We start from the raw sequence: 25,401 nt of genomic DNA on the forward strand, positions 1-25,401 counted from the left end.
TAAGCCTCACTCGCCAAGTAGTTAACAATCATTAAAGCAAGAAGTGCATCTGTTTAAGGACATTTTCTTCTCTCAGCGAAAGAAGGGCGCAGAGCTGTCATTACAAGGCTAATCACTTTGGCAGTCTTTAATTACAGCCCCTCTCCGGCTCCCACCCCACGCGCCAATGACAACGTCACCAGAAGTTGGGCAAAGTCGCTTTGATCCAGAAATGCCCTGAGAAACAACACAAACCAGAAGAGTCCGCCCCCCGGCAAAGCCAATGAGCGATCACCTAATCACCAAAAGCACCGTTAAAAATCTAAAAGCGTAAACAATTTGTGTGACTCAGGGCCTTGACTCACATCCACGGATTAAGTTGAGTCCGGGACACCTGAGGCTGTTGCTCAGGAACACGGTTCACCCCGCGCCGGGAGAACAAAACACCATCCCCTGAGTCACCCCACGGTGGAGGGAATCGCAAGGGACAACCAACTCAACCGAAAGTGAGGGATTTTATGCAGTCTGAGCTTCCCTGAACTGCCTCATCTTGGAATCATACTGAGAACCTCCAAGAGGGGGAAGGTCAGAAGATGCGGTGAGAGGCAGGAGAAGGTCTGGACAAGCCCTGAAGTTCAAGGCCACCAGCCCAGGCCTCAGACACAGGTCAAAGAGCCACTCACCAGTCCTTTTCAGAGGCAGAAAGCTCTGAAGCAACACCAGACAAGAGGGATGGGCTAAACCCACCTGTGTAGACACCCAGAAAGGTCAGAGCCACATCAATTAGTCAGCTCGCCAGAAAAGCCAAGCCCAACATCACCTGAGGAGCGAGGCCTTCCAGCCACACCGTGAGAACGCGGATCTACGGCAAGAACCCAACGAGAACAAAAGCACCATGACCAAGATCTTCACCCGGATCTGCCGGGCGCCACCCCCGCAGGTGTCGCGAAGACGAGCCCGGCGGCCTTGACTTCGAGCTCTGGGTTCGTAGGAGAGCCGACGTTTCTTGTACGGGCAGGTGCGCGAGGCTGCAGAATCAGGGCTACGCATCAATGTCACAACAAAATGAAGCAATCACACAAGTAAATAAAAACACAAACACGCAATGTCATTAACACTTGCCAGTCTGGGCACATGTACCATCCCCACCCCACCAGGGTGAAATATTAATTAGCACATCTAAAGGCAGACAGGAATAAGTAAAACACTAAAGCAATGTAAAATACATTCCAAAAGGAGAGTGGTATTGGAGGAAAGAACAGCCGCGGAGATTCACCGAGAACTCTTGTGCTCCTGTCAAAACTACAACATTTGGTGGCAGACAGGGTAAAATTTCAAGGAAAAGAAAGAACAAAAAGGAAATAAAATAATATTTTTAATATAGAACCCAGTCAAGAAAAAACTACCAAGATGTTTTTATTCCAGGAAAGCTCTCTGAAGAACTACAGTTTAATTGTTTTCACTACAAATTTGACATGATCTCGCTTATCTATTTTAAACAGACCTTTACCTTTATTTCAGGTCCTAAAGCAAAATTCTATTGGATTTGGCTAAAAATTTTATCTGCTTCTTTTAGATTTATTTTTGTACCAAACCCTTCACCAGACGCTTCAGCTCCGCACGCCCAGTTTTTCAACCACAGGACTGGGAACAATCCTTACAGCTCCCAAATCTGGTGTTTTATTTAAATGACAGGACTTCCTAAGAAACGGCGGAAAGGACTCCGGGTTTGCAAATCTGGGATGCGTAAACATCTTGAATCTCTGGAACGCACGCACTGAAGTCACTGGAAAACAAGAGTATGGGGGGAAAAGGAGGAGAAGGAACAGTATGTACTCCCAGATACCCTCCATCAACACATCTCGCTGCCTTTAGCAACCAGACAGATTGTCAGCTCCTAAACAAATTCTTACAAAGCATCCTCTGGCACTCTGAGGAGTATTCAGCGAGAGAGATGCAGGTTCCTTCAAGCTGTTTGCAGATAACGATCCCATCACCCGCCATCAATATTCCCCTTGTAGACTTAGTGATGCAAATGTGGCGTCTGACGCTGTGACAGGAGCCGGACTTCAGGAGAAGGTGTAAGGAAAAACATCTTTATGGTGTTTAACAAAAAAAAAAGAGAAAGGAGGGGGATAAGGGAGGAGTTTAGAAGCATTAAGCACACTTGAGGATACGGATACCCTGAGGGTCTCTAAAAATCGAGATGGGATTAGGATATCAAATGGACAGGGCTCCAGACACTGGGGACAGAGTCACAGTCTTTGTCAGAAAAGTGTCCTTTACAGAGGAACTGGACCCCTCCAGGAGGGATTTCTAAGGGATGATGGAGCCCTTGATCCAGCCCCTGTTCTTGGGCAGATGCCACCTCACAGGGACACGCTGCTTCCCACAGTCTCTAGGAGAGACTCCAGTTTCAGGGACACCACGGTAATGGGGACAAACTCCCTCATCCTGAGCCTTGTGAAGAGAGAAGAAATATCAGAGCAACAACGGAGGAGTGTGGAAGTCCAGCAATACGGAGATGAAGTCTTCACCAGAGTTGAACGCATAGGGAGGTTCCCCTCGTGACCGGGACGCTTCTTCCCTTCCATTCCTCAAAAGGCTCTTGCGTCGTGGGGGAGAACCCCTTCTCCAGAGATTTCCAAAGAGAAGGGTGACAGGCACCAAAAACTCTGGAATCTCTGTGGAAGAGTTGTGTTTCTCTACAGCCATTCAAGGAGGGAGCTCTGCGTGTGTCTATAGGAAAGTACATATATCCCCCCCTTATGGGGAGTATTTATGTCCATGGGTGCATCCACTGGAGGGACATGGACAACACACATGTGTATCTACATGAACAAGTCACAGAGTAGATGTAGGTGCATCTATAGGTGGACACTGGTATGTGCATAATCTGTGTATGCAAAGGGATGGGGATGTCTATAGGTGACACATATAGGGCTGTCTGTGTGTGTCTGAATGCATTTACGTCTATAAGGATGTTTACATCTGTACGGCTGGGTGTGGGCAGATGTGCAAAGGTACAAGCACACGTAACATACGGGTGCCTATTTCCACATGGGTGCTGTTTTGCACCCATACATGGGCATTCAAGGAGAGCAGGTCTACCTTAGTGCATATATACCTCCGTCAGCATTTGTGCAGCTATAGACACGTATAGACACTGTAGATATTTAACCATGTAAACCCGCAGGTATACTTCCCTTGCATGTGAAAAGTATGTGTCACGCATGCATATAGACACCTGTATGTGTGTACACATCTATATTCATGTTTGTACATATACCAGGATGTAGGGTAGCACACCCACCTCTGTATCTGCGTACTTGCCTCCGCACGTATGAGTTCATATATACGCAAGTGGATGTACAGCTACATCTATGCCTGCCTATTCACATGTAAGTACAAAAGCAGTTGCAAACACATGTATAGCCAGCTATGGGTGCTCCTATACGTGCATATATATTAATACCTTGGGGGGATATATACCCCCTAGATGCGTCTGTTTTTCAGGTATGTATGGGCGCGTGCCGCACACCCACAGGGCAGACGCACGCTCGGACACGCTCACAGGAAAGTCGTGCCACATCCATGCCACATCCATAGGTGAATCCCCAGCACACATTCACCATGTAGACTGTGGTCTGTGTCCTTTCTCAATGGGCAAAGACCATGCCAGGGGCACCCCTGAGAACAGGACACCCCGCACAGACCCACCCTGCGTGTGCACCCAGCGCTACACCCAGACACACACACCGGGCACCAGGTACACCCCATTATCCCTCCCACACCAACGGGACGGGCACCGTTTTTATCTGCTGATTATCCCTATTTCCGAGCGAGCAGATAACCCCAGGGACATGAACCCAATGTGAACCAACACACACCCCGGAGCTCACGTATGTGGCACCCGCGTTTCCTGCAGACACCCACGGGCCCGGGTGTGCAGGAGTGGGTGCACACGCACACACCCAGCGGGTACCCACACACCTGGGTGCACACGAGCGTGTAAGCGAGCACAGCTCTGGGTACGCCTGTGGCTGACACAGACCCACAGAGCAGGATCATGCTGGTCACACATGTCCGTGGGCACATCCACAGTGTGTGTGTGTTCACCCCACACTTACCACAGGGCAGGGGGACACCAGGAGTGAATGGGACCCCACGATGCCAAAGAACTGTCCCCAGAACACAGCCAGGGCATGACAGCCGCCCCACGGCCAGGGGAGAAGCCCCACGGCCACGGGAGAAGCCCCACGGCAGCTCCCCGGGACACACCAACACACACACACCGGGGACCCCACGCCGGGCCGGTCCCCACCCGGCTGGACGCAGCGCCTTGTCCCCAAGCACCGGGCCGGTTCCCCCTCCCCGGTGGGGTGAGCGTGCCCCCCGGGAATGTCCCCGCAGGGGTCCGGGGTCCCCGCACAAAGCGGCGGCGGGTCCCCACTGCCGGGGCCGTGTGCTCGCCCCCGGCCCGCCCCCCTTCCTCTCCCCGTTACCTTCTTGACGGTGCGCGGCGCCTCGGTGACGGTGCCGTCGGGGCTGACGAGCGCCTCGGCCGCGGCGCCGCCGCTGTCGCCGCCGTCGCGGTGCCGGTGCTGGGGGTGATGCGGGTCGCTCCGCTTCATGGCCGAAGCCTGCGGCACCTTGGCGGCGCCCGGCGGTACCGCGGCGGCGGCGGACAGCCCGGGGCAGCCGCTCAGCGGAGGCCGCTCGCCGCCGCCGCAGGAGGAGGAGGAGGACGCCGGGGCCGCCTCACGCTCGGCGGCCGGCAGCGGGCAGGGGGCCGCGGCCACGCCGTGCCCGGGAGGGTGAGCGGTCACCGGCTCACACGACGGCCCCGCCGCCTTATCCATGGGGCCGCTCAGCTCCTTCAGCTCCACGGCCGGCGCTGCCACCTGCACCGACATCGCCGCTGCCGCCGCCGCCGCCTCCGGCTCCCTCAGGGACCGCCCGCCCCTCCCCCGCCACCGCCCCCTCAGCGCCGCGGGGCACGCCGGGACGTGAAGTCCTCCCGCCCGCCACCCCGCCGCGACTACAACTCCCGGCAGCCTTTGCGCCGCACCGCCCTCTCCCCGCCTACCCGCGCCCCGCCGCGGGGCATTCTGGGAACTGTAGTCCGGCGGGGCCGCGCTTTCTCCGGCCCGCACGGCCCGCGGGGCTGAGGCGCCGAATGGCGGGGCGGGCGAAGCCCCGTCAGGCCCGGCCGGGGCCGCGCCTGGGCTGGGTGGCCTCCAGCCGCTTAGGGACAGTCCGTGCAGCACTTGAGCTCCTTCCCTGTGGAGAAGTTTTGGTTTTTTTTCATGCTTTAGTGGAATTTTTGGTGTTTTGCACACTGGTCGCAGCGCTCTGAGCACCTCCCAGCGCCAGGGTCTGTGCCAGGCCGCTCTCCCGGGCCTGCTGCACCTCCGCGAGCAAAACCCTTGAAAAAGAGGAGCTGACATGTTCTGGCAAGGCCAGCACAACATCTGAAAGCCCAGAAACTTGCTGTCCTGCCAGGTTCTGCCAGCCCAGAGCCGCTTCGTGCGTCAGCCTTTCTTCAGCACAAACAAAAGCAGTAATGGGACGTGTTTTTCTAGACCCAGTTCCTCAGGAAAGCTCCTCGTCGGGAAGGGGAATTCAAACGCATCTTTGCTTTTGGTTGTTTGCTTATTTTTTTAAGTTATTATTATCAATATCAGGCACAAGGCAAGTGTGTTTGAGGCTGTGCAAATAAATAGCGAGCACAACGTTCCTGTCTCGTTCGAGCTCGTGTCCAACACGATGGGCCTGGCCGGGGGCAAACGGGCAATTTCTCGATGCCACAAGGGACGTGATGGGCCAAGCAGGAGGGATGCGGAGAGGTACGAAATCCTGCAAGATTGAGACGAGTTTCAGGATCTATCAGAATCACCAGAAGTGAGAAACATGCAGGATGAAACAATCGGCAAGATTGCGATGACCAGGAGAGTTTCTGATTCCCAAGTTAACACTCACAAGCCCTGGGTAAGCTCAGTGTTTGGGATGAGCTGAGCGACAATGGGAGGAGAGGAGGAACCCACCGAAAAAACCCCAAAATCAGGAGGAAGAGGAGTGACCGGGGCAGAGGGGCAGCAAAACCGGAGAAGCCGAAGGAAGATTTCACGCTTGGAGAGGAAGAGCCTAATCAGCAACTGATGACAACACCGCGTTGGTAAAGACTCACTGGGGACAGGAGGAGAAGCGGTTTCATTATATGCCAGGGTGGCAGCTGGACTGGAAAACGCTTGGGAAAGAGGAGAGGAGAGAAAGGGCTGTAAAGCATTTATTGGGCTCTGAAGGCAACGCCGCACCAGAGGCAGCGAGGAATGCGTGAGGGGGGTTGGGGTTAAAGGAAAAGAACCACATCACTTTGTGTGTGGGGAGAAGTCCCAGCTTCACCGAACTAACGCAATTTCCATAGTGAAGTGAAATCGGAATCCGCGCGCAGGTTTCACAGCACATTTCTGCCTCTCCCTGGGATCAGAGGCTCAGTTGCAGGGCAGATTTCAGCCTCAGAAGGGGCCTTTGAAAGCAAAACTCTTTGAAAGCTGCTGTGGGAGGGATTTGAAGCTGTAGCCATGGACATCCCTCTCCTTCGATACCCGCTGCGTGTTTTTGCAGTCGCAAGACAAGGGCAGGCTCCGTGCAAAGCCCCGGCAGCATGACGGTTCTACGGCAAAACGGGACTTGTCCCGCTCGGCAGCGCCGATGCCCGGGGCAGAAATCCTCCAGATGTTATCGTCTCCAGGTGCCGCAGATCCCACACTCTGACAAGTTAAATAAAAACCACCGGGAAATCTGCTGCTCGGGCAAAATCCTGACGCTGAGCTTGGTCCTTCGCGCTCCGCGCACCCCAGCCGTGCATCGCCCACCCGGCTCAGCGCACGATCTTCACCTTGGTACCAAAAGGGATGACGTTTTCCTCGAAAAAAGGTCACATATTGATCTCAGTGCGCTCAAACTCCCCGGCGCTAATCGGACCTGCCTCCGTCACATCGGGGCGCAAACCGTTCAGCAAACAGACGATATCGCAGCTCGCCAGCGATCCGGCAAACCGGAGCAATGTCCTAGGCTGACGATTTATCTGGAAAAACAACGGATATCAGGAGAGGAAGGGAGAGGCCGTTTGGTGAGGGAGGATCGAGCGGTTCGAACAATCGGGGCTCTGTGAGAGCGGCGCCAGAGGTGCCTACAAGAGGTTTTCGGGCTGGTTCCTTCCCCGTGCTGTGCGTCTGGAGGGCGGCGAGAGCGGCAGGGGACGGGCAGCGAGCAGAAAGCAGCCTCAGAAAGGCAGAAGTCTTGCCCTTGAGAGCTGCGTCCGCATGTAGGCCTGCACGGGAGCCGGATTTCTTGCAGCGACAATGACCACAAACAACAAAATTGAGCCAGAAAAGGAATAAAGTAGCTGCTGTCTTTCCCAGAGCTGTAAGAGGCCTGGAAACCAGTGTAAACAGATCCCCAAAAAGATCATATCATAGCCCAAAGGTGAGGGAAGAGCAAGATGAGACACCTGTGTCACACATTTCATAGTTGTCCCTGTCCTCTTTGCTTCCCTGGCACATGAAAACCAGAAAGGGGAGGAAAACCCAGGACGTGGGTGCGCTCTGGTGCAGACACCCCCGCTTCGGTCTTGCACAAACAAAACCTGGGGTTTTCCCCACCAAAACCAGCTGCAAAATCGAATGTGGCTGAGCCGTTCGGCTCATGAATTGCTGAACTGCCCAGAATCACAGAATCATTTTGGGTGCAAAAGCCCCTCAAGATCATGGAGTCCAACCATTCCCCCACCCCTGTCCCTGCCCCATGTCCTGAGAACCTCATGTCCGTCTGTCCAACCCTCCAGGGATGGTGACTCCAGCACTGCCCTGGGCAGCCTGTTCCAATGCCCCACAGCCCTTTGGGGAAGAAATTGTTCCCCACATCCAACCTCAACCTCCCCTGGCGCAACCTGAGGCCGTTTCCTTTCATCCTGGCGCTTGTTATTTGGGAGAAGAGACCAACACCCTCCATCCAGCCGCAGCACGCCGTGGAGAGCAGCTGGTGATCCAGGAGACCGGGCTGGTGATGGGGTCAGCAGAGCCCAATCCACTTCCACAGTCTGGATTTGCCCGTTCCTGTGATGTTTAGTCCTAAAAGCAGCACTGGAAGATGGAGCCGGCAGCCAGGAGGGCCCACGTGGAGCATGTTCACCTCCATGAACAGGGATGGAACAGCCTTCCAGACACATGAATGGGAAAAAAAGAGATTTATATGGAAGTTTTTCAATTCTCTAAGACTCCAATACCCTCCTGTAAGCTGATAGTCAGACACAGTCATCATCTCACCATGATATATACAATTCCAAACTAGAAATCGATACCACCCTATAATAACCCTTCTGATTGTACCTCCTGTACTACAGATATGAAGTTCAGATGATTCACCCCGTCCCCGCCTAATGGCATTTGGACATTTGATAGGATGAATCCGATTTTACTGCAGCTATTGATTTGTTCTGGCCACGTCCCTGTGACCGGCCTCGCGCTACCGGAGTTTTGCATTCATTTAATTATGGTAAAAGCAACCAGACGCCCAGATAGCGCCGACATTTGTCCCCTGGGGCGAGCGGTTAAATAGATTCAAAGCCAATATTATCCGGATTCCTCGAAACCTCCCTGCCTTGCCCACATGAACATTTCGGGGGTGACTGGAGAGATGTGTGACCCTCCACCTTTTTATCTCCTCCCCAAGCCAGTTAAACGCAGGACAGCAGGGACAGGGGCGCCTGCGCATCAGAAATTCCTCTCCCTGTGCTCAATTTTCACAAGATCTTTGCAATATTATCTACAAATACGCAGCCTGAGAGACAGACAGACAGACAGACAATCCTATGAGCCTCGTTTCCTTAGGAAATCCGTTTAAAATAATACCTGGAAGGTAATTAAAAGCTGTTTCCCCATGGGAGGGCAGGCGGGGGGAAGCGGAAAAGGCTCATGTCAAGTGGAGCCTGAAATATTGCTCCTCACCAAAAGGGAAAAGAATAATAAATAAGAGGACGGTATTTCCGTGTGAGCATTTGAGCTCTTCCCTTTCTTTCCTGCAGATACTCAGTGGGGAAATTAATTGGGTTTTGCCAGCCGAGGAGCTGAGCGGGTGACACTTGCGTCACCAAAGGGAGGAGATTTGTCCCTTGGGGCTTTATAACCTGGAGGGAAAAGATGCTCTTGGGAAAAGGCTGAGAGGACACGGCAGGGGGAGCAGGATTGTCCCGAATCCCAACGTGAGGGCGCTGAGGACCCTGTTTGGCTTTGTCCCTGTCCCTAATAAACTGTCCCCAATAAACTGTCCCCGCTCTGCCACACACGTGAGCACGGCTGTGGGTAACCGCAAGGCTTTCGCTGCTCGAATCCGTGGTTTCCTGGCTGTGGTTTCGCAGGCAGGGAAACCCACGGTGGGGCTGGCAGCTGCTGCACTACCCGTGTCCCCATGTCCCTGTGTCCCTGTGTCCCCGTCCCATGCCCAGAGGAAGATCCCCTGGAGCTGAAACGGTGGGAGAGGTGAAGCAGAGGGACCTCCCCACCTTCTTACTCCTAATTCTTATTCTCAATTCTTAATTCTCATTCTGATTTCCCTGCAGACCCTGACTCTGAGCAGCACACGACACCACGAGCGCCCACACTGGTGAGTGGTGACACTTCTGGATGTCCTGGGTTCTCCCTGCCCGGTGCCAGGGCAGGATGCTCTGGGCAGAGAATCTGCGCTGAATTTATCCCGTGACGGGCGTTTCATCCCTTTTTACCAGGACGTTTTAATCATAACCCCATTTAAATGGTGGAGTTTGGTGGTTGCTTCTCATTTTCCCACTAGAGCAAAGCGCTGGTTCCACCTCGAGCTCCTCAGGAGGGAGACGGGGTGTTCCCAGGATAAATCCTTTTGTCTTCCTTAAAAATCGGGGGGTTTGTCCCCATGTGCCACATCAAAGGGAGAAAACATAAGGGATGTGACAGGGTCAGAATGTCTCCTGTCATTTCCAAAATGAAATATTTTAGCTTTTTGTTGCAAAATAACATACTTAGGATCAGCTGCTTCAGTGGATTTTTATTTTAGAAGAAGCAGCCCACAAAAATAAAATAAAGATGGATAAATGTTTTGTTTTCACCCCAGAGGAACCAGCCTTTGCTCCACCTGCCCGGCACGGAGCCCCCAAGAGCAGTGGAGTGAGATGGGTGCATCCTGCTCACCAAAAACCAGCAGGGAAGTGCCATTTTCACCAGCCAATTCCACCCAAATTTCAGAGGATATAGAACCGAGCACCCATGCGCCTCGCTCCCCAGCGAAATGAACAATAACGCTTTCCAAATTGTCATCCGCACAGCTCCATTGCCCCCAAAATTGGGGGCCACCCCACAGCGGGTTTGGGGATATTTAGCCCCATAGTGCCATCTGCTGGCAATGCCCCCCCCCCAGACACCCCCACTTTGCTGCCAAAACCCAGTGAATGTCCCCCAAACAGTCCCCATAGCACCCACAGACATTTCTGTCCCCTCACACCTGCTCTCTGCAGGTCAAACGGCCAGGATTAGGTTTTAAAGCAGTTTTTTAAAGCAGTTTTTAAGCAGTTGGAGCCCTTTTAGGAGAAAGGACAAAACCTCCCGATGTTTCCCCGCGCTCGATACCTCCCCAAAACGCCGGGGCAGCCGCTGGCAACGGAAACTTGGCAAATTTAATACTGATACAGGAGGATTTTCCTTTATACAGCAAAAATTAACCCGTGGTTGTCACCGGGATAGCAGGAGAGCCAGGAGCCTACCGGGATTTAATAGACACGTATAGAGGGATAACGGGCAGATAAAACCCAGCAGAGACTGAAGTAACTCCTGCCTCAGGGTTTGCTGTAATTTGGGGTTATTTTTTCTTAATAAAAATTATAAAAAGCTTTACTCCAAGGGTTGGTGACCCTGGTTCGCCTTGTGCACCCCAAGTTTTTAAAGTTTTATTATTGCTCTGCATCGTGGCTCAGGGAGCACCTGTTTTTGTGACCCTCATCCCACCAACCCTCCTTTTTGGGTCTGGTTCAGCTCTCTGGGGAGCTGGGAGGCACTTTGGGAGCCCTGAAAAAATACGGGTGTACCCAGAAAAACGGGTGCACGCCGGGAATGCCGGTGCCACCCCTGTGATGGGGGGGTCGGCTCATCCCGCTCTCAGCCGCAGCGCCCGAGCAGAGGCCGTGCCCGGCCGTCACGTCTCGGTGTATCACACAAAGATTTAAAACTTCAAAATAAAACACCCCTATTGGCACAAGTGTTTGGAAGCTCTACGTACCGTCTAGCCGTGGGGGGCAGGGGGTGAGCGAGGGGTGCCAGCAAGTCCCAGCACCCCAAAACATGGGACAAAGCTCAAAATCTACCCTGAGCTGCGCTCGCCCGCTGTCCCGGGGGAGCCACCCGCTCCTGTTGGTGGCAAAAGCAGCGGCCCCCTTGTCCTTAACTCCCTGCAGGACCTGGGTGGGGTTTGTTCCACCAACACCCTGTTTCTCTTCTCCCAGTGATGCCAGGGGGGACCCCAAAACCTTTCTACCAGCAGTGTGGAACGTGCATCGAGTCTGTCCGGGTGATGTGGGGAGAAATGCCGTCCTCTGAGGGGAGAAATCAGCGGTGGCTGGGCCGGAGAGACGCTCGGGACTGGTTCCAGTGGGACAGGGTGGCGTTCAGTGTCCCCTTGTGTGGGACGAGGCTTCGGGTCTCACCCCAGGTGTCACTGTCCCCTCATAATGTCCTGACGGGCTTAAAAGTCCGAGTTGGGGTCCAGCAGCTCGGCGTCCACCAGGTTGGTCCGCGAGTGGATGGGGGCCAAGCCAGCCCGTCGGCCTGGAGTCCTCGGCCCCCCTCGGCCGTGGGGCAGGGGCGCTGGGTCGGGGGGCCAGCAGGGACCCCCGTTGTGCTGCCGGTGCGCGCTGCTGGGGCCGGGGTGCTCCTCCTCCGGGGACCCACTCTCGGGGCAGAAGGGGTTGCTGATGAGGTGGAAGACGTTGGCTCTGCGGTGGCCGTCCCATGGTACCCTGGCAAAGGTGGCTTCAGGCTGGCAGGGCCCCGGCGGGACATCGGGGACAAAGGCCACCAGGCAGGGCTGGGGGGGCAGGCGGGGCAGCCGCGGGATGGTGCTGGGGGCCAGGGGGGCTGCGGGGCCCCCCAGGCAGCGCTCAGGACTTGGGCACACCTCCTTCTTCTTCTTCCTCCGCTTCTTCTTGCGGCCACTGCGCTTCTGCAGCTCGGGGGAGACGTCGGCCTCCACCACCCAGAGGTTGGCCCTCTCCTCCGGTGGCACTGCGGGACACGGGACAGGGCGGGTGAGGGGAGCCACATCCTGCCCTGCACCCCCCCACCAGTGCCAGCCCCCTGGCTGTGCCTCCCCGCACATCCCCAACACCCCTCAGCCTGGCTCGTCCCCCTCGAGATGCCCCATGTGGTCCCCAAGGACTTGCCAGGTGTCGCCACGGGTGTCACGGAGATGTCCTGGGGCAGGATGGCTCCTCTCCTGGCTACCATCTTGGTGACATGCTGGGCCCACGCTGAGGACACATCAGCCGATGGCTCGTTGATGTCGAACGCTAAGCCGGCTGCAACAAGAACGATGGAGCCTGGTCAAAGGGGGGACAGTGGGGACATCAGGGTGCTGCAGAGGTGACCGCTGTCCCACAGGCACGTACCCACGGGGCCGTCGTGTGACACAGTGCGCATGCTGAAGGACAACTCCTGGCCCGGGTCGCGCAGCAGCTCCTTGCGCTTGGAGAAGGCTTTCGCGATCATCTTGCTCTTCTTGATCCTCTTGGGCTGGTCGTCACTCTGCCCCGTCAGCCTGGGGACACGGCAGGTCAGAGCAGGGACACAGTGTGGCACAGGGGACACATAGGACGTGCAACCCCCTTCCCAAACCGACCTACTGCAAGCCCACAACTCATTGAGCTGATGGACAAGAGCCTGGGGACAACCTCCAACATTTCAGGATGTTGGACGTGGCAGGAAGGGTGACACGGAACTGGAGTGACATCCCTGGGGTCTCACCTGCACCAGGTGCGTTTCCAGATGAGGAGGGTGGCCTTGGTCCAGACCCAGGTGCTCATGGAGATGCCGGTGCCGAACATGGCGAAGAGGTTGATCTTCTCCACGAGCAGACTCGGCCGGTTCTTGATCTCGCAGTCCGGGATGGGCTTGTTGGTCTGCGTGGCAATGGTCACGTTGGCCTCACACCTGTGGGGACAGAGGCAGGATGGTGCCCCTGAGCAGGGGGACACACAACACCCCGTGATGGGGCTGAGATGTGGTGGCAACGCTGGGTGGAGACATGGGGCTCTCCACTCTGCAACATCCCCTGCTGAACATGAGGTGCTGGGATGTCACCAGCGTCCCCCTCGCCCTCCTGTCCCCACCCTGTCCCACTCACAGGACATATTCCCGGAAGCTGCGCTCCCACTCCGCCTGGTTGAAGAAGTCGTAGAAGTGGCAGCCAAAAGTGATGAAGACGAAGCCGAAGGCCAAGAAGCCAAAGATGCCTGGAAGAAAAGTGGGACAGCCCTGGTTTAGCTACACCCCAGCAACACTGGGACAAAGATGCTGCACCAGGGCTGTGCCACTGTCCTTATACTTTGTCCCTCACTGCAGCCACCCCTGGGAAGGTGAGATGGGGCTTTCTGGGTTCAGGGAACAAAATGTCCCTAATCCCACCCAAATTCCAAAGGGAGTGGTGCTGATGGAGCCCGCTCACCCAGCCGCAGCATGGTCTCATTGATCTTGCTGGCTGCCTTCTCGCTCAGCAGCCCGGGGTGGTTGCTTTTGATGGAGAAGAGCGTCATGACCCCTGTGGTGGAAGGACAGGGTGGTCAGGGTGGGTTGGGGACACCACGGTGCCTGTGTCCCCATGCTGGGGAGAGCCCACACCTACCCTGGATGAGGAAATAGCCGCCCACGATGAGGACGAGCCCGATGGGCGCCAGCACAAAGCCAGCCCGGTAGCGGTAGTTCTTGTACCCCACGAAGCAGATGCCACTGACGGAGTCACCATCCACCTGGCAGAGTTGGGGACAGAGGGGTCAGGTGGCTGCAGCCACCCCTCCCCACACACATCACCCTGGCAGGGAACCGCCAGGACATGCGATGGTGGCCCCGTTACCTGCGCCACGGCCAGGATGGCCACGGTGAGGACGAAGGGGATGGACCAGGTGATGAGGTGGAAGTAGGAGGTCTTGCCCAGCAGCGGCTGGTAGGTGGTGCCCAGCGCCTTGAAGGAGGTGTGCCAGGCGTAGGTCAGCATGACGAACCAGATGACACCCGACATCAGCGAGTAGTACACGATGACGAAGATGATGACGCAGGAGAGCGTCTCATTGGAGCTACGGGAAGACACCAGACAGGAGCGTCACCAACCTCCATGAGAGGACACCAGGAGGAAGGAGATCTCTCCCACCCCAAGAGTAGAGCATCCTCCATGCTCCCAAGATCCCTCCATGATCCTGGGGACACCTCTTGGCACGTGACCATGGTGGGATGGCGACAAAGGTGACACGTACGTGGGTTCCCCCAGCCGCATGGTGCCGTCGGCCCGGCACACGATCTCATTGCGGGCACCGTCCATGAACTGCGCCAACCAGCCGATGCTGCCCACGAAGAAGCAAGCATTGATGTAGAAGAGGATGACAGCGGGGTAGCGGTTGGAGTTCCTCCAGTCGGCAACAAATGTGGCCTGGTGCGGGAGAAAGGGACATCTTGGTGCCCAGTCCTCTTAACTGGGGACATCTCCCCACGTCCCTCTCGTGTCTCACCAGGGTGAAGAAGGTGCAGAAGATGGTGACGGAACTGAAGGCGGCGATGTAGACGTGCATCTCGCGGTGCTCCTTCTCCGTGAAGAGCGGGTTCTGGCACTGGATCCCACAACCCTCCACGTCCTCGTACCAGCTCTTGGGGTTGTCTGTCCGCACCAGTGGCGCCTCGCACTGCCCCGAGCTGTTGAACTTGATGTTCTGCACCTCATTCTACCAGAGAAGAGAAGCTATGAGGAGGAGGAGGAGGAGACACCCCCGTAGCCAAAGGTGGACATTGGTCCCCCATGGCGGGCTGGGGACAGCCAGTGTGTCCCCGCTCCCGCTGCCCCGTGGGGATTTGGAGCTCCTGGGACCTGCTGGGAAGCAGCTCTGCAGAGAAAGACTTGGGAGTTCTGGTCAACAACAGGTTGACCGTGAGTCACCAATGTGCCCTTGTGGCCAAGATGCCAACAGTCCCTGGGGTGCGTTAGGAAAAGTGTGACCAGCAGGTCAGGGAGGTTGTTCCTCCCCCTCTGCTCTGCCCTGGGGAGCCCACATCCGGAGTTTGGTGTCCAGCTCTGAAGGACAAGGAATTACTGGAGGGAGTCCAGTGGTGGCTACGAAGATGCTGAAGGGTCTGGAGCATCTTTGTGATGAGGAGAGACTGAGAGAGCTGCGGCTGTTCAGCCATAGAAGAGAAGCTGAGAGGGATGTGATCAATGATCAATATGTCAGGGGGGGTGTCAGAGGATGGAGCAGACTCTGTTCAGTGGTGCCCAGCGCCAGGGTGAGGGGCGACGGGCACAGACTGAACCACAGGAGGCTCCATGTGAACATGAGCAGAACCTTGTTTGCTGGGAGGTGCCAGAGCCTGACCCAGGCTGCCCAGAGTGGGTGTGGAGTCTCCTTCTCTGAGCCATTCAAACCCCTGGGATCCTGTGTGATCTGCTCTGTGACCCTGCGTGAGCAGGTGGGTTGGACGGGATGATCTCCAGAGGTCCCTTCAACCCCCACCATCCTGTGACTGCGTGTCCCCCCGTGTCCCCCCGTACCGGGCATCCCTCGGGGAAGCGGTCGGTGGTGCACTTGAGGAAGTCGGGCCAGCCGCGCTCGCGCTCCACGATGGTGCAGGGCGCGCGGGTGGCCTGGCAGAGGGTCTGGCTGGGCAGCTCCACCTGCCCGTCCTCACACTTGGGCATGTAGACGGCGCAGAGCAGCGGCTGGATGACGTCCCAGCAGCGCGGGGCGTTGCGCAGGCCTGCGGGGACAGCGGTGTCACCCCCCGGCTGCGTGGGGACACGGGGCAGACCCCGGCTGTGGGGAGCACCGGCACCATCTGCCCCTGCAGCTGGGCACATATGGCACCCAGACCCCCCTATAGCACCTCTGGGGTGTGATGTCCACCCCCAGGGCCCTGCTATACTGTTCCCCTCTATACTGTACCCTGTCCCCCTCTATACTGTGACCATCCCCATTGCGATACTACAGTTTTCTATTCTGTACCGATCCCCAGGCCCCTGCTGTCCTGTTTTCTATACTGTATCCAACCCCAGTCCCTTACTATACAGTTTTCTATACTGTATCCAACCCCAGTCCCTTACTATACAGTTTTCTATACAGTACCCATTCCCAGTCCCCTGCTATACAGTTTTCTATACTGTATCCATTTCCAGTCTCTTACCATAGTTTTCTATACTGTATCCATCCCCAATCCCTTACTGTACAGTTTTCTATGCTGTACCCACCCCTAGTCCCTTACTATACAGTTTTCTATACTGTACCCACCCCCAGGCCCTTACTATACAGTTTTTTATACTGTACCCATCCCTAATCCCTTACTATACAGTTTTCTATACCGTATCGATCCCCAGTTCCTTACTATACAGTTTTCTATACTGTATTGATCCGCAGTTCCTTACTATACAGTTTTCTATACTGTATTGATCTCCAGTCCCTTACTATACAGTTTTCTATACTGTATTGATCTCCAGTCCCTTACTATACAGTTTTCTATACTGTATTGATCTCCAGTCCCTTACTATACAGTTTTCTATACTGTACCCATCCCTAATCCCTTCCTATACAGTTTTCTATACTGTACCCACCCCCAGGCCCTTACTATACAGTTTTCCATACCGTCCCCATCCCGTCCCTCTCTATAAAGCCCCAGCCCGCCCGTCCCGGGCCTTTCCCGACCTCCCGTGTCCCCCTCCCCGCTCCCCCCGGGCCGTACCGGACCAGAGCAGCAGTTTCCCGTGCGCCTCCTCCTGCGAAGCCGAATCGGTCGCCAGCAACGTGGAGGTGGCGGCGTAAGGCAGCGCGGAGCCCAGGCAGGAGCCGTAGCGGAGCCGCTCGCAGGACGCGGGGCGGCGGCAGCGCTCGGGAACGGCCGAGGCGTTGAGGAGCGGGGCGGCGGGGCAGCGGCGGCCGCCCAGGGCCAGCGCCATCCCCAGCGCCAGCGCCCACCGCCACCCGCCGCCCTGCGGCGCCATCCCGCACCCGGCGCTAGGCGGGCGGCCCGGCCCCGGCCCCGGCCATGCCCCGACGGCCCTTTGTTGAGCTCGCCGAGGAGCGGAGCGGGGCCGCTTCCCCGCCTTCTCCTCCTCCTCCTCTTCTCCTTCTTCTTCTTCTTCCCCCTCCTCCTCCTCCTCCTCCTCCTCCTCCCTCAGCGCGGCCCGGCCCCGCGCCCCCCGCCGGGGCGGGCTGAGGAGACGCGGCGCAGGGAGGGGGGGGGCAGCGCTTCGTTGAGGAGAAAAGTAGCTTTTTGTGAGGAAAAAGTTCCTTTTTTTCGAGCGGGCAGGGAGGGGACGAGTTGTTGAGGAGGAAAGTGGAGGTTTTGAGGAGAAAAGTCGGGGTGTTAAGGAGGAAAGGGGGAGTTGAGAAGGAAAAGGGGATAGCTCGCTCCTGAGGAGAAAAGTAGCTTTTTGTGAGGAAAAAGTTACTTTTCTTCGAGCGGGCAGGGAGGGGGTGAGTTTTAGAGAAGGGAAGTGGGGGTTTTGCGGAGAAAAGTTGGGGTTTTGAGGAGAAAAGTCGCGGTTTCAAGCAGAAAAGTGGGGGCTTGGGGGAGGAAAGGGGGCTGGCTCGCTCCTGAGGAGAAAAGTAGCTTTTTGTGAGGAAAAAGTTCCTTTTTTTTCGAGCGGGCAGGGAGGGGATGAGTTTTAGAGAAGGCAAGTGGGGGGTTTGAGGAGAAAAGTTGGGGTTTTGAGCAGGAAAGTGGGGATTTTGAGGAGGAAAAGGGAAGGGTGACAAAGAAAGGGGATAGCTCGCTTCTGAGGGAGAAAAGTAGCTTTTTGTGAGGAAAAAGTTACTTTTTTTCGAGCGGGCAGGGAGGGGGCGAGTTTTGGAGGAGGAAAGTGGGGGTTTTGCGGAGAAAAGTTGGGGTTTTGAGGAGGAAAGGGGGGGATTGAGGGATGTTATCCCAAAGGGGGGGGTGCTGGAGGAGGGGAAAAGTTGGTTTTGGGGGGGAAAATGTTGGGTTTTGTGAGGGGAAAGTTGGTTTTGGGGAGGGAGAAGTGGCTTTTGGGAGGGGAAATGATGCTTTGGAAAGGGGAGGAGCCGCGTTTTTGGAGGAGAAAGGTTGTTTTTTTCGGACAGAAGTTGGATTTGAGGGGGGAGATTGGAGAGTTTTGGGGGGGGGAAGTGGCTTTTTGAGGGAGAGGAGCAGGATTTGGGGAGAATAAAAGTTCTTTTGGGGAGCAAAAAGTTACTTTTCGGGGGGAAAAGTTGCTTTTTGAGCAGAGAAGTTGCTTTCTTAGAGAAGAAAAGTTGGGGTTTAGGGAGATAAGTCACTTTTAGGGAAAGTTGGATTGGGGGGGAAGTCACTTTTAGGGGGGAAAGTTACTTTTTGGGTTGAGAAAAGTTGCTCTTGGGGAAGAGAAGCGACTTTATGGGGAGAAAAGTTGCTTTTTGGGAACAAAAGGCACTTTATTGGAAGAGAGAAGTGTCTTTTTTAGCAGAGAGAAGTTTCTTTTGGAGCAGGAAAAGTTGATTTTCGGAGGAGAAAAGTTGCATTTGAGGGGAGAAGCCGCTTTTGTGAGGAAAAACGGGGAGGCAAAATGTATTTTGTGGGGGGGAGAAAATGTGTATTTGGCAATAAAAGTCACTTTTTTGGGGAGGGGAAGTTACTTTTAGGGGAAGATAAGGCACTCTTGGGGGGAGAAGTTGCTTTTGGGGGAGAAAAGTCACTTTTTTGAGGGGTAACTTTTGGGGGGACAAAACTTTTAGGGGGGGAAAGTTGTTTCTTGGGCACAAGAGTCACTTCTGGGGGGAGAAAAGTTGCTTTTTGGCAAAGAAAAGTGATTTCTTTAAGGAGAAAAGTTACTTGTTTTGAGGGGGAGTTACTTTTGGAGGAGGGGAGTTTACTGTGGGGGGACAAAAGTTACTTTTGAAGGGAGAAAAGTTGCTTTTCAGTCACTTTTGGGGGGAGAAGCCGCTCTTGGGAGAGAACTTGCTTTTCGGGGGAGAAGTAGATGTTTGGAGGAGAAGTTTTGGGGAGAAAAGTAATTTGGGAGGAGGAAAAATAACTTAGCAGGGGGAGATTTATTCTTTAGCGGAGTGATTGCTTTTGGGGGGAGAAATTGCTCTTTGGGGTGAGGAATCACATTTGGGGGGGGTAAAGTTGCTTTTTGGGGAAAAAGAAGCATTTGGGGGGGGAGAGCTGTTGTTTTTTGGGGTGGGACTTTTCTGATGTTGCATTTTAGGGGAAGAAATATTTGGGGAGGGAGGAAGAAAAGTCATTTTTTGGGGCACAAAAGGGACAGTTCGGGGTAGTTTTCCCAGAGTACCCAGCCTGGGGATGCTGGAGGGGACCAGGGACAGCCAGGGTCACCTTGGTCCCCAACAACTCTGGCCAAAAGCTGGATGGGGGGTCACACGGGGGGGCCCAAATCAGCAGAAGGAGGTTTCCCCGGTGCCTCCCGGCCGCACACAAAGAGCCGGCGCTGGGCCACGTCCCGACTCCCTCCGCGGCGGGGGGACCACCCAGCCCGAGGAGGAAAGAAATCCTCCACCCACAATTTGCGACAGCTCCGAAAAGCGGCAGCGAGGCCGGGACCTGCAATGCTGGGGGGCAGCGGTGCTCCCCCAAGCTCAGGGCACCCCAAAATTTCATAGACTCTTTCCTGGGGTGGAATTCAGGTCCCCCGCCTTGCCCAAAGTCACCCCTGCCCCCGAGTGGGGCAGAGAACACCCCTCCAAATTTTCCTTGCTGGGGGGTTCTCTACCAGCTGGTTGTGCTGCCCCTTTCCCCCATTTTTTGGGGGCCCCCCCAGCACTGTGCTGTTGAGATGAGGGGGGCACTGCACGAGAAGGGGCTGGACTTGACACTGTCCCCTCCGAGCCATGGCATTGTCCCCCCCATGGTGTTGCCCCCCCGCTGATTAAGCAGCCCCCTCACTATGCAGCAGGGACCACAGCATCCAGCCTTATCTCTCTTTATTCTCCATGAAAGCAAAGGGAAATCTCATGACACTGTCCCCGCATGAGAGGGGACAGCATCTGTCCCCCCCTCCACATGGGGCTCAGCACCCTGTGGAGGGGTTCAAGCCCCTCAGGGCAGAAATGGGACCCACACCCTCGGATAATGTGGGGTCCTCACCTTCCTGTTCCTTCTTCTTCCAGGGTGGACATATCAGCAATGGCTTCAGAAGTGTCTGTCCCCACCAGGCAGGGGCTGCAGCGCCCATGGACAGGGGGCAGGTCCCCAATCTGGAGCCAGCCCAGCCTCGGGTGAAGGCAGCTCAGTGCATGGACGAGGAGATGGACGGACAGATGGACGGACACCCATCTACAGCACAAGAGATGGGAAGCGTGTCCAAGTGCAAACCTGCTTTGTGCACGACCTGCGCACCAGTTCTCAGTCTCCCAGGACAGACAGACAGACAGCAGTTCACGGGGTGGCTCAGTCCCGCAAGCAGCACGGCACAGCCCAGCTCTCGCACCAGCTGCCAAAGCCACAGAGTCCCCATGCGTCCCTCTCCACAGGAGGGCAGCCACCGCGCACAGATCCGGGCGGCTGTAGTCCCGCTCCAACCTCCCTCTTCTCCAGCAAAGCCCCTCCAGCTCTCCCCACAGATCCGGGGTTTGGCAAAACCACCACTGAAGTCCCGGCTCCTCCTGTGCCGCGGGGATGGACACTGGCGCTGCTGCGATGTGCCGGGGCTCAGTACCAAGGGTCTGCCCGGTGTTGCTGGTTGTAGAACTGCAGCTTGATTTGGTCTCTGATCTGGTTGATGAGGATCTGAGCCAGCAGGATGCCCACCAGCTGCAAGAGAGGGGAGGAAGAGGAAGAAGAGGAAAGGATGAGGAAGAGAAGGACAGGAGGATGCTGAGGGACACCAGGCAGCATCACCCCACCATCCCACAAGTGGTTTACACATCTCCATGCAACAATGTGCCTAATATTTGCACAGCACCCCAAATCTTGCCCTTTACCCCTGGGGTTACAATTAGACTCATCATTAAGGCAACTCCCAGATGACACAGCGAGCAAAGCAGAGTTGCAGGACGGTCCCTTCACCCCCCAGTCCCCAGGGCACACAGCTCTGATTACCTGGGGGACAGCCAGCCCCAGGGCGATGCCCCCCAGCAGGAAGAGGTTGCTGTGGATCCAGTTGACCAGCTTGTCGATGCAGCCGTTGGTGTAGATGAAGGCGCTGGCTTCCAGGTAGCTCATGGCCTGCATGCCCTGCCCGCACATGGTGTTGATGACAGCCTGGGACAAGGAGGGACAGGACATAGAGAGGCTGGGGACAAAATGCACTGGGCTGGGGGGGTCCCCTGCCTCTTGGGGGGCAGCTGTGGGGCAACAGAAGCCCTGCCTTTGGCACCATTCGGGGTGTCCCCTTCCTTTGGGCCAGCCCATCCTTGGTGTCCCCAGCCCCATCCCTCCCGCGCTGGGCTCCCTGAACACCCCCAGCACCCAAAAGGGACAATACCTGGGTGGGGGATTGCCAAGGGTCCCTGCCTGCCTGCAAAAAGCCCCCACACCGTCCCATGAAGGGGGAATTCACCCCGACCCCCCTGCAGCACCCCCAGCTAGGGGTCCCCAAACCCAGAGGGTGGTGTAGGGTTCTATATGTTGCCAGTGGTGGGTCCCCTCTCTTGCGGAGGGAACTCCAGGCTCAGCCCAGCCCCAAGGAACAGGGTGCAGAGTGTGGGTCACCCAAGGACACCTGGTGTCCCCAAAGACGCCGTCCTCACCTCGCCGTCATCCCGCAGGCAGCAGGAGAAGGGCACGGAGCAGCGCTCACGGCTGGGGTTGGTGGTGGTGCAGTTGAAGTACATGTTCTGCGACCAGTCCTTGTAGGAGACACCCCCGCAGCAGCTGAACTGTGGGGAAGGGGACGGGGCGCTCAGTGTGGACCCTGGTCCCACAGCAAGGGGGTGACAGGGGTGGTGTGACAACGGGACACAGGACTGCAGACTTCACGACCAGCAAGCGAGAGCCATTTCCACTCTCCCCCTTTTTCTTTCCCCAACCAGGGCATCACCACAAACATCAAATCCTGGAGGAGCCACCCAGCGTGCCCAACATGGGGTACCCCACGGATTTAAAGAAAGACCCAAGATCCCCCAAGCCTGACCCACACGTCCTTGTCCAACAGAGGAGATCCTGGCCCCCGTGTCCCCCCCACACCTCCTTCTGCCCAAAGTCGATGAGGTTCTGCAGGTCAAGGTCATCCCGGTAATGCACAATGGCACCATTGATGATCTCGCTGACCTTTCCACGAGCCTGCGGAGTGGGACATCAACGAGGTTGTCACCCAACAGGACAGGCTGGGGGTCATCCAGCCCCCCACCGCTCTTCCCCTACAGCGATACCTTATCAGAGAAGACGAAGCCCAGCACGCCGGCTGCCAGCTGCAGGAGGAAGATGATGGTCAGGCAGATGGAGAACTGTGGGCGAGAGGAAGGTGATGGCGGGGCGGGCCACAGCAGAGACACCGCGGTCCCATGCCGGGCAGGGGGGACACCCCAAAGGGACCCGCCGTCCCCGAGGACTCACCGTCTGCAGCAGACAGATGTTCTCCCGCAAGGAGCCGACGCAGCCGCAGAAGGTGATGAGGAAGGTGAGGACGCCCACCACGACCAGCAAGATGGCGGGGTCCACCGCCAGGCAGGCCATCGCCGCCTCTGCCGCAGCGAGTGTCACCGGCAGCCCCCCAGCACCCCACATCCCCGGGGGCACAGGGCAGCCCACACCATCACCCCCTCATGGTCACCCCCACCATGGTGCCGACTCACGATCGGTCCCACTCTCCCCCAGCCAGGCTGGGGGGCCCTGGGGGTGTGACACTCGCTGTGTCCCCCCACCAGGTCCCCCAACCTCACCTGCGTGCTTCAGCAGCCGCGCGTAGACCCCCACCGCCACCATCACCATCGAGATCATCTGCAGAGCGGGATGTGGGGGGAGAAATTGTGAGCCCCCCCTTCCCACTTGGGGTGTCCTGGCACCAGAGACAGACCCGCTGCCTCAGTTTCCCCTCATCACCCCTCTACAGAGCCAGGTCATGGTGCTTTGGTGTCACAGGTGGGACAGAGCCCACCGCCAATGGCACCGGCATGTCCCCACCTCTGTCACCCCCCTCCGCAACAGCCCTCCCCCACTGTGGGTGGTTGGGACGTGGATCGTTGGAAATGAGAAACTTCCTCAAAAACGTGATTTGAAATAGGGAAACAGCCCTCTAAAAAATTCTGACCCTCGAAAAAGCCCCAAAGTACCCGCCCCCCCAAACATTAAAAAAATTCACCCCCAAACTTTAAAAAATGCTCAAAAACATTAAAGAAAATTCAAAAATACTCCAAAACATGGGAAATCCTATCTCCCGTGCAGGAGGTGTCCCTGGGGATGGGCTGGGGACAAGAGGGGTCTGTGTGCCCCCCCTGTTCTGCGGGGTTGTCACCTGCACAGAGTCAGGATCAGGCCCAGAGGCCATCATTTGGGTGATGATAGCACGTGGCGGGTGGGTCCCCCACATGTGTCACCCCCATACTCGGGGGCTCCCAGTGTCCCTGCCCTCGGTGGCAGCAGGAGGACACCCCAAAAGGGCTGTGACACCCCAAAGGGTGAGTTTGCGGATGGGAAGCAACAGCTTGGGGGGGGGGGGGGCAGAGGACACCCAGGGGTGACACCAGGAGTATGGGTACCCCAAAAGTCTTCAGGTATGTGGGGCAATAAAGGGCTGTCCCAGTGAGGTCCTGGGGATGATGGGGGTTATCTGGGGGTTTTGGGATGGGGTGTCCCGGGGAACCCCCGGGGATGGAGGCTCCAGGGATGGAGGGGGGGGGTCCCAGCATCCGGGGGGTCCCGATGAACTCCCGGAGGGTGGGGGGTCCCAGTGGGGTCAGGGACGGGGACAGCCCGGGGCCCCCAGCGAGCCCATGGGATGGCAGGTTGCCGGTGGGTTTCCGGGGATAGGGGGGCGCCCCAGTGTCACCCCCAGGGATGGGGGGGGGTCGCCGGTGTCCTCCCCGGGGGTGGGGGTCCCGCTGTCACTCACCCAGAAGAGCATGTTGAAGAAGAAGAGCACGTACTTCACCACCGGGCTGACGAAGGAGAAATCGTCCCCATGGGGACCGAGGCCGCCCGCCGCCCGCCTCGCCATGGCCCCGGGCCGAGCTCAGCCGAGCCGAGTCGAGTCGAGTCGAGCCGAGCTCAGCCGAATGGTGCCGAGCCTGACCGAACCGAGCCGAGCCCAACCGAGCCGGTCACGGAGTCACCCGACCCCACTTCGCACCCCCGCAGCGAGCGCAGCTCAGCCAGGCAGGGTCCAACCCCCTTCCTTCGCTCATTGGTCCGTCTGTCTCACTTTGCCTTCCCATTGGTGACGCGCCCCGTCGCTCATCCGCCGCTGTTTCCACCCGTGTGTCCCCGCCGCACCTGTTCGCGGCGCCGCGCCGCCTTAAAGGGCCAGCGCACCCACTTCTCCAACCGCAAGATGAGCCAGGGAGGAAAATCCCTCCCGGGTGACCCCGCAGCGCCGCTTTCCCCAAAACTTCCTGACTCGTGCTGTTCCTGCCCCAGAGACTCCCAGCCCTGGGGTGATGATGGGGGAACAGTTGCATTTATAATTACAATTATAATTTATAATTGATTTCTGCCTTCAGCGACAGCCCTTGGGAGGGACTCGAGGGGACAGCAGGGACACAGGAGGGCCCTCGTCCCTCAAACACACTCAACTGTAGTGATTTGCCTGTTCCCCAAAAGGGCGCTGCTGTAGCACCAAATTCACAGAAATCACCCCAAAAGAAGCATCTATGACACCAAATTTGCTGAAATCAGGCAAAACAGGCAGTGACCTCACAACACAGGGAAGTGAGAGCCCAAAACCTCTGCAGTTTCCCTGTTGGCTGCAAAAATCTGCAAGCTGCGTAAAAAACGGGACGCTTTGGTGGATTTCGTTGTTTTTCCCTTTATTTTCGGCTGTCCAGCGTGACCCCCCCAAAAAGCCAAAGAGGAGGATGGAACCTTCCTCTACCACAACACTCCACCCCTCATGTTCCATCTGCTCGCCTCATTTGCATTAATTACCAGCTCAACACAGGGAATCGGATCCAAATCTCAAATTCTGATTTTCTTCTGAATTTTTGCATCATGCTTTTGGTTTTCGTGGCTGGCGTGGGAGAGGCAAGAGCTGTCCCAT

General features: G+C 56.6%; 3 protein-coding genes and 1 long non-coding RNA gene across 8 annotated transcripts in view; 1 reads left to right on the forward strand and 3 right to left on the reverse strand.

Moving 5' to 3' along the window:
• Positions 1-4,945, reverse strand: part of AHCYL2 (adenosylhomocysteinase like 2) — a 102,791-nt gene extending 97,846 nt beyond the window's left edge. Inside the window, exon 1 of the mRNA XM_065850639.2 lies at positions 4,485-4,945. Coding sequence (XP_065706711.1) covers positions 4,485-4,895 — 411 coding nt within the window. The 5' untranslated portion in view covers positions 4,896-4,945. The remainder of the gene's footprint in view (positions 1-4,484) is intronic.
• Positions 4,946-10,668: 5,723 nt separating this feature from the next.
• Positions 10,669-17,382, reverse strand: SMO (smoothened, frizzled class receptor). Its single transcript, XM_065837067.2, has 12 exons — positions 16,992-17,382; positions 15,811-16,016; positions 14,780-14,989; positions 14,528-14,700; positions 14,131-14,350; positions 13,903-14,026; positions 13,726-13,818; positions 13,405-13,513; positions 13,026-13,211; positions 12,671-12,819; positions 12,446-12,580; positions 10,669-12,287 (listed from the first exon to the last, which is right to left on the reverse strand). The coding sequence occupies exons 1-12, from the start codon at positions 17,248-17,250 to the stop codon at positions 11,749-11,751; spliced, it is 2,403 nt and encodes an 800-aa protein (XP_065693139.1). The 5' UTR covers positions 17,251-17,382; the 3' UTR covers positions 10,669-11,748.
• A 55-nt stretch (positions 17,383-17,437) lies between these two features.
• Positions 17,438-23,557, forward strand: LOC139826948 (uncharacterized). 4 transcript variants are annotated; one of them, XR_011737104.1, is made up of 3 exons: positions 17,438-17,524; positions 20,378-21,422; positions 22,241-23,557. It is a non-coding gene; the product is annotated as an uncharacterized lncRNA (long non-coding RNA). The 4 variants fall into 4 exon arrangements; XR_011737106.1 differs by lacking the exon at positions 17,438-17,524 and adding an exon at positions 18,035-18,050; XR_011737107.1 differs by lacking the exon at positions 17,438-17,524 and adding an exon at positions 18,316-18,334.
• Positions 20,175-24,521, reverse strand: TSPAN33 (tetraspanin 33). Of its 2 annotated transcripts, none has more exons than XM_071803565.1 (8): positions 24,293-24,521; positions 23,090-23,147; positions 22,764-22,891; positions 22,580-22,654; positions 22,395-22,490; positions 21,959-22,087; positions 21,309-21,470; positions 20,175-21,020 (listed from the first exon to the last, which is right to left on the reverse strand). In XM_071803565.1, the coding sequence occupies exons 2-8, from the start codon at positions 23,145-23,147 to the stop codon at positions 20,919-20,921; spliced, it is 750 nt and encodes a 249-aa protein (XP_071659666.1). In that variant the 5' UTR covers positions 24,293-24,521; the 3' UTR covers positions 20,175-20,918. The 2 variants fall into 2 exon arrangements, with proteins under 2 accessions (XP_071659666.1, XP_065693152.1); XM_065837080.2 differs by having other exon boundaries at positions 24,259-24,521.
• Positions 24,522-25,401: the final 880 nt, after the last annotated feature.

Source organism: Patagioenas fasciata, chromosome 1, assembly GCF_037038585.1.
Source record: "Patagioenas fasciata isolate bPatFas1 chromosome 1, bPatFas1.hap1, whole genome shotgun sequence".
NCBI classification, from domain to species: Eukaryota; Metazoa; Chordata; class Aves; order Columbiformes; family Columbidae; genus Patagioenas; species Patagioenas fasciata.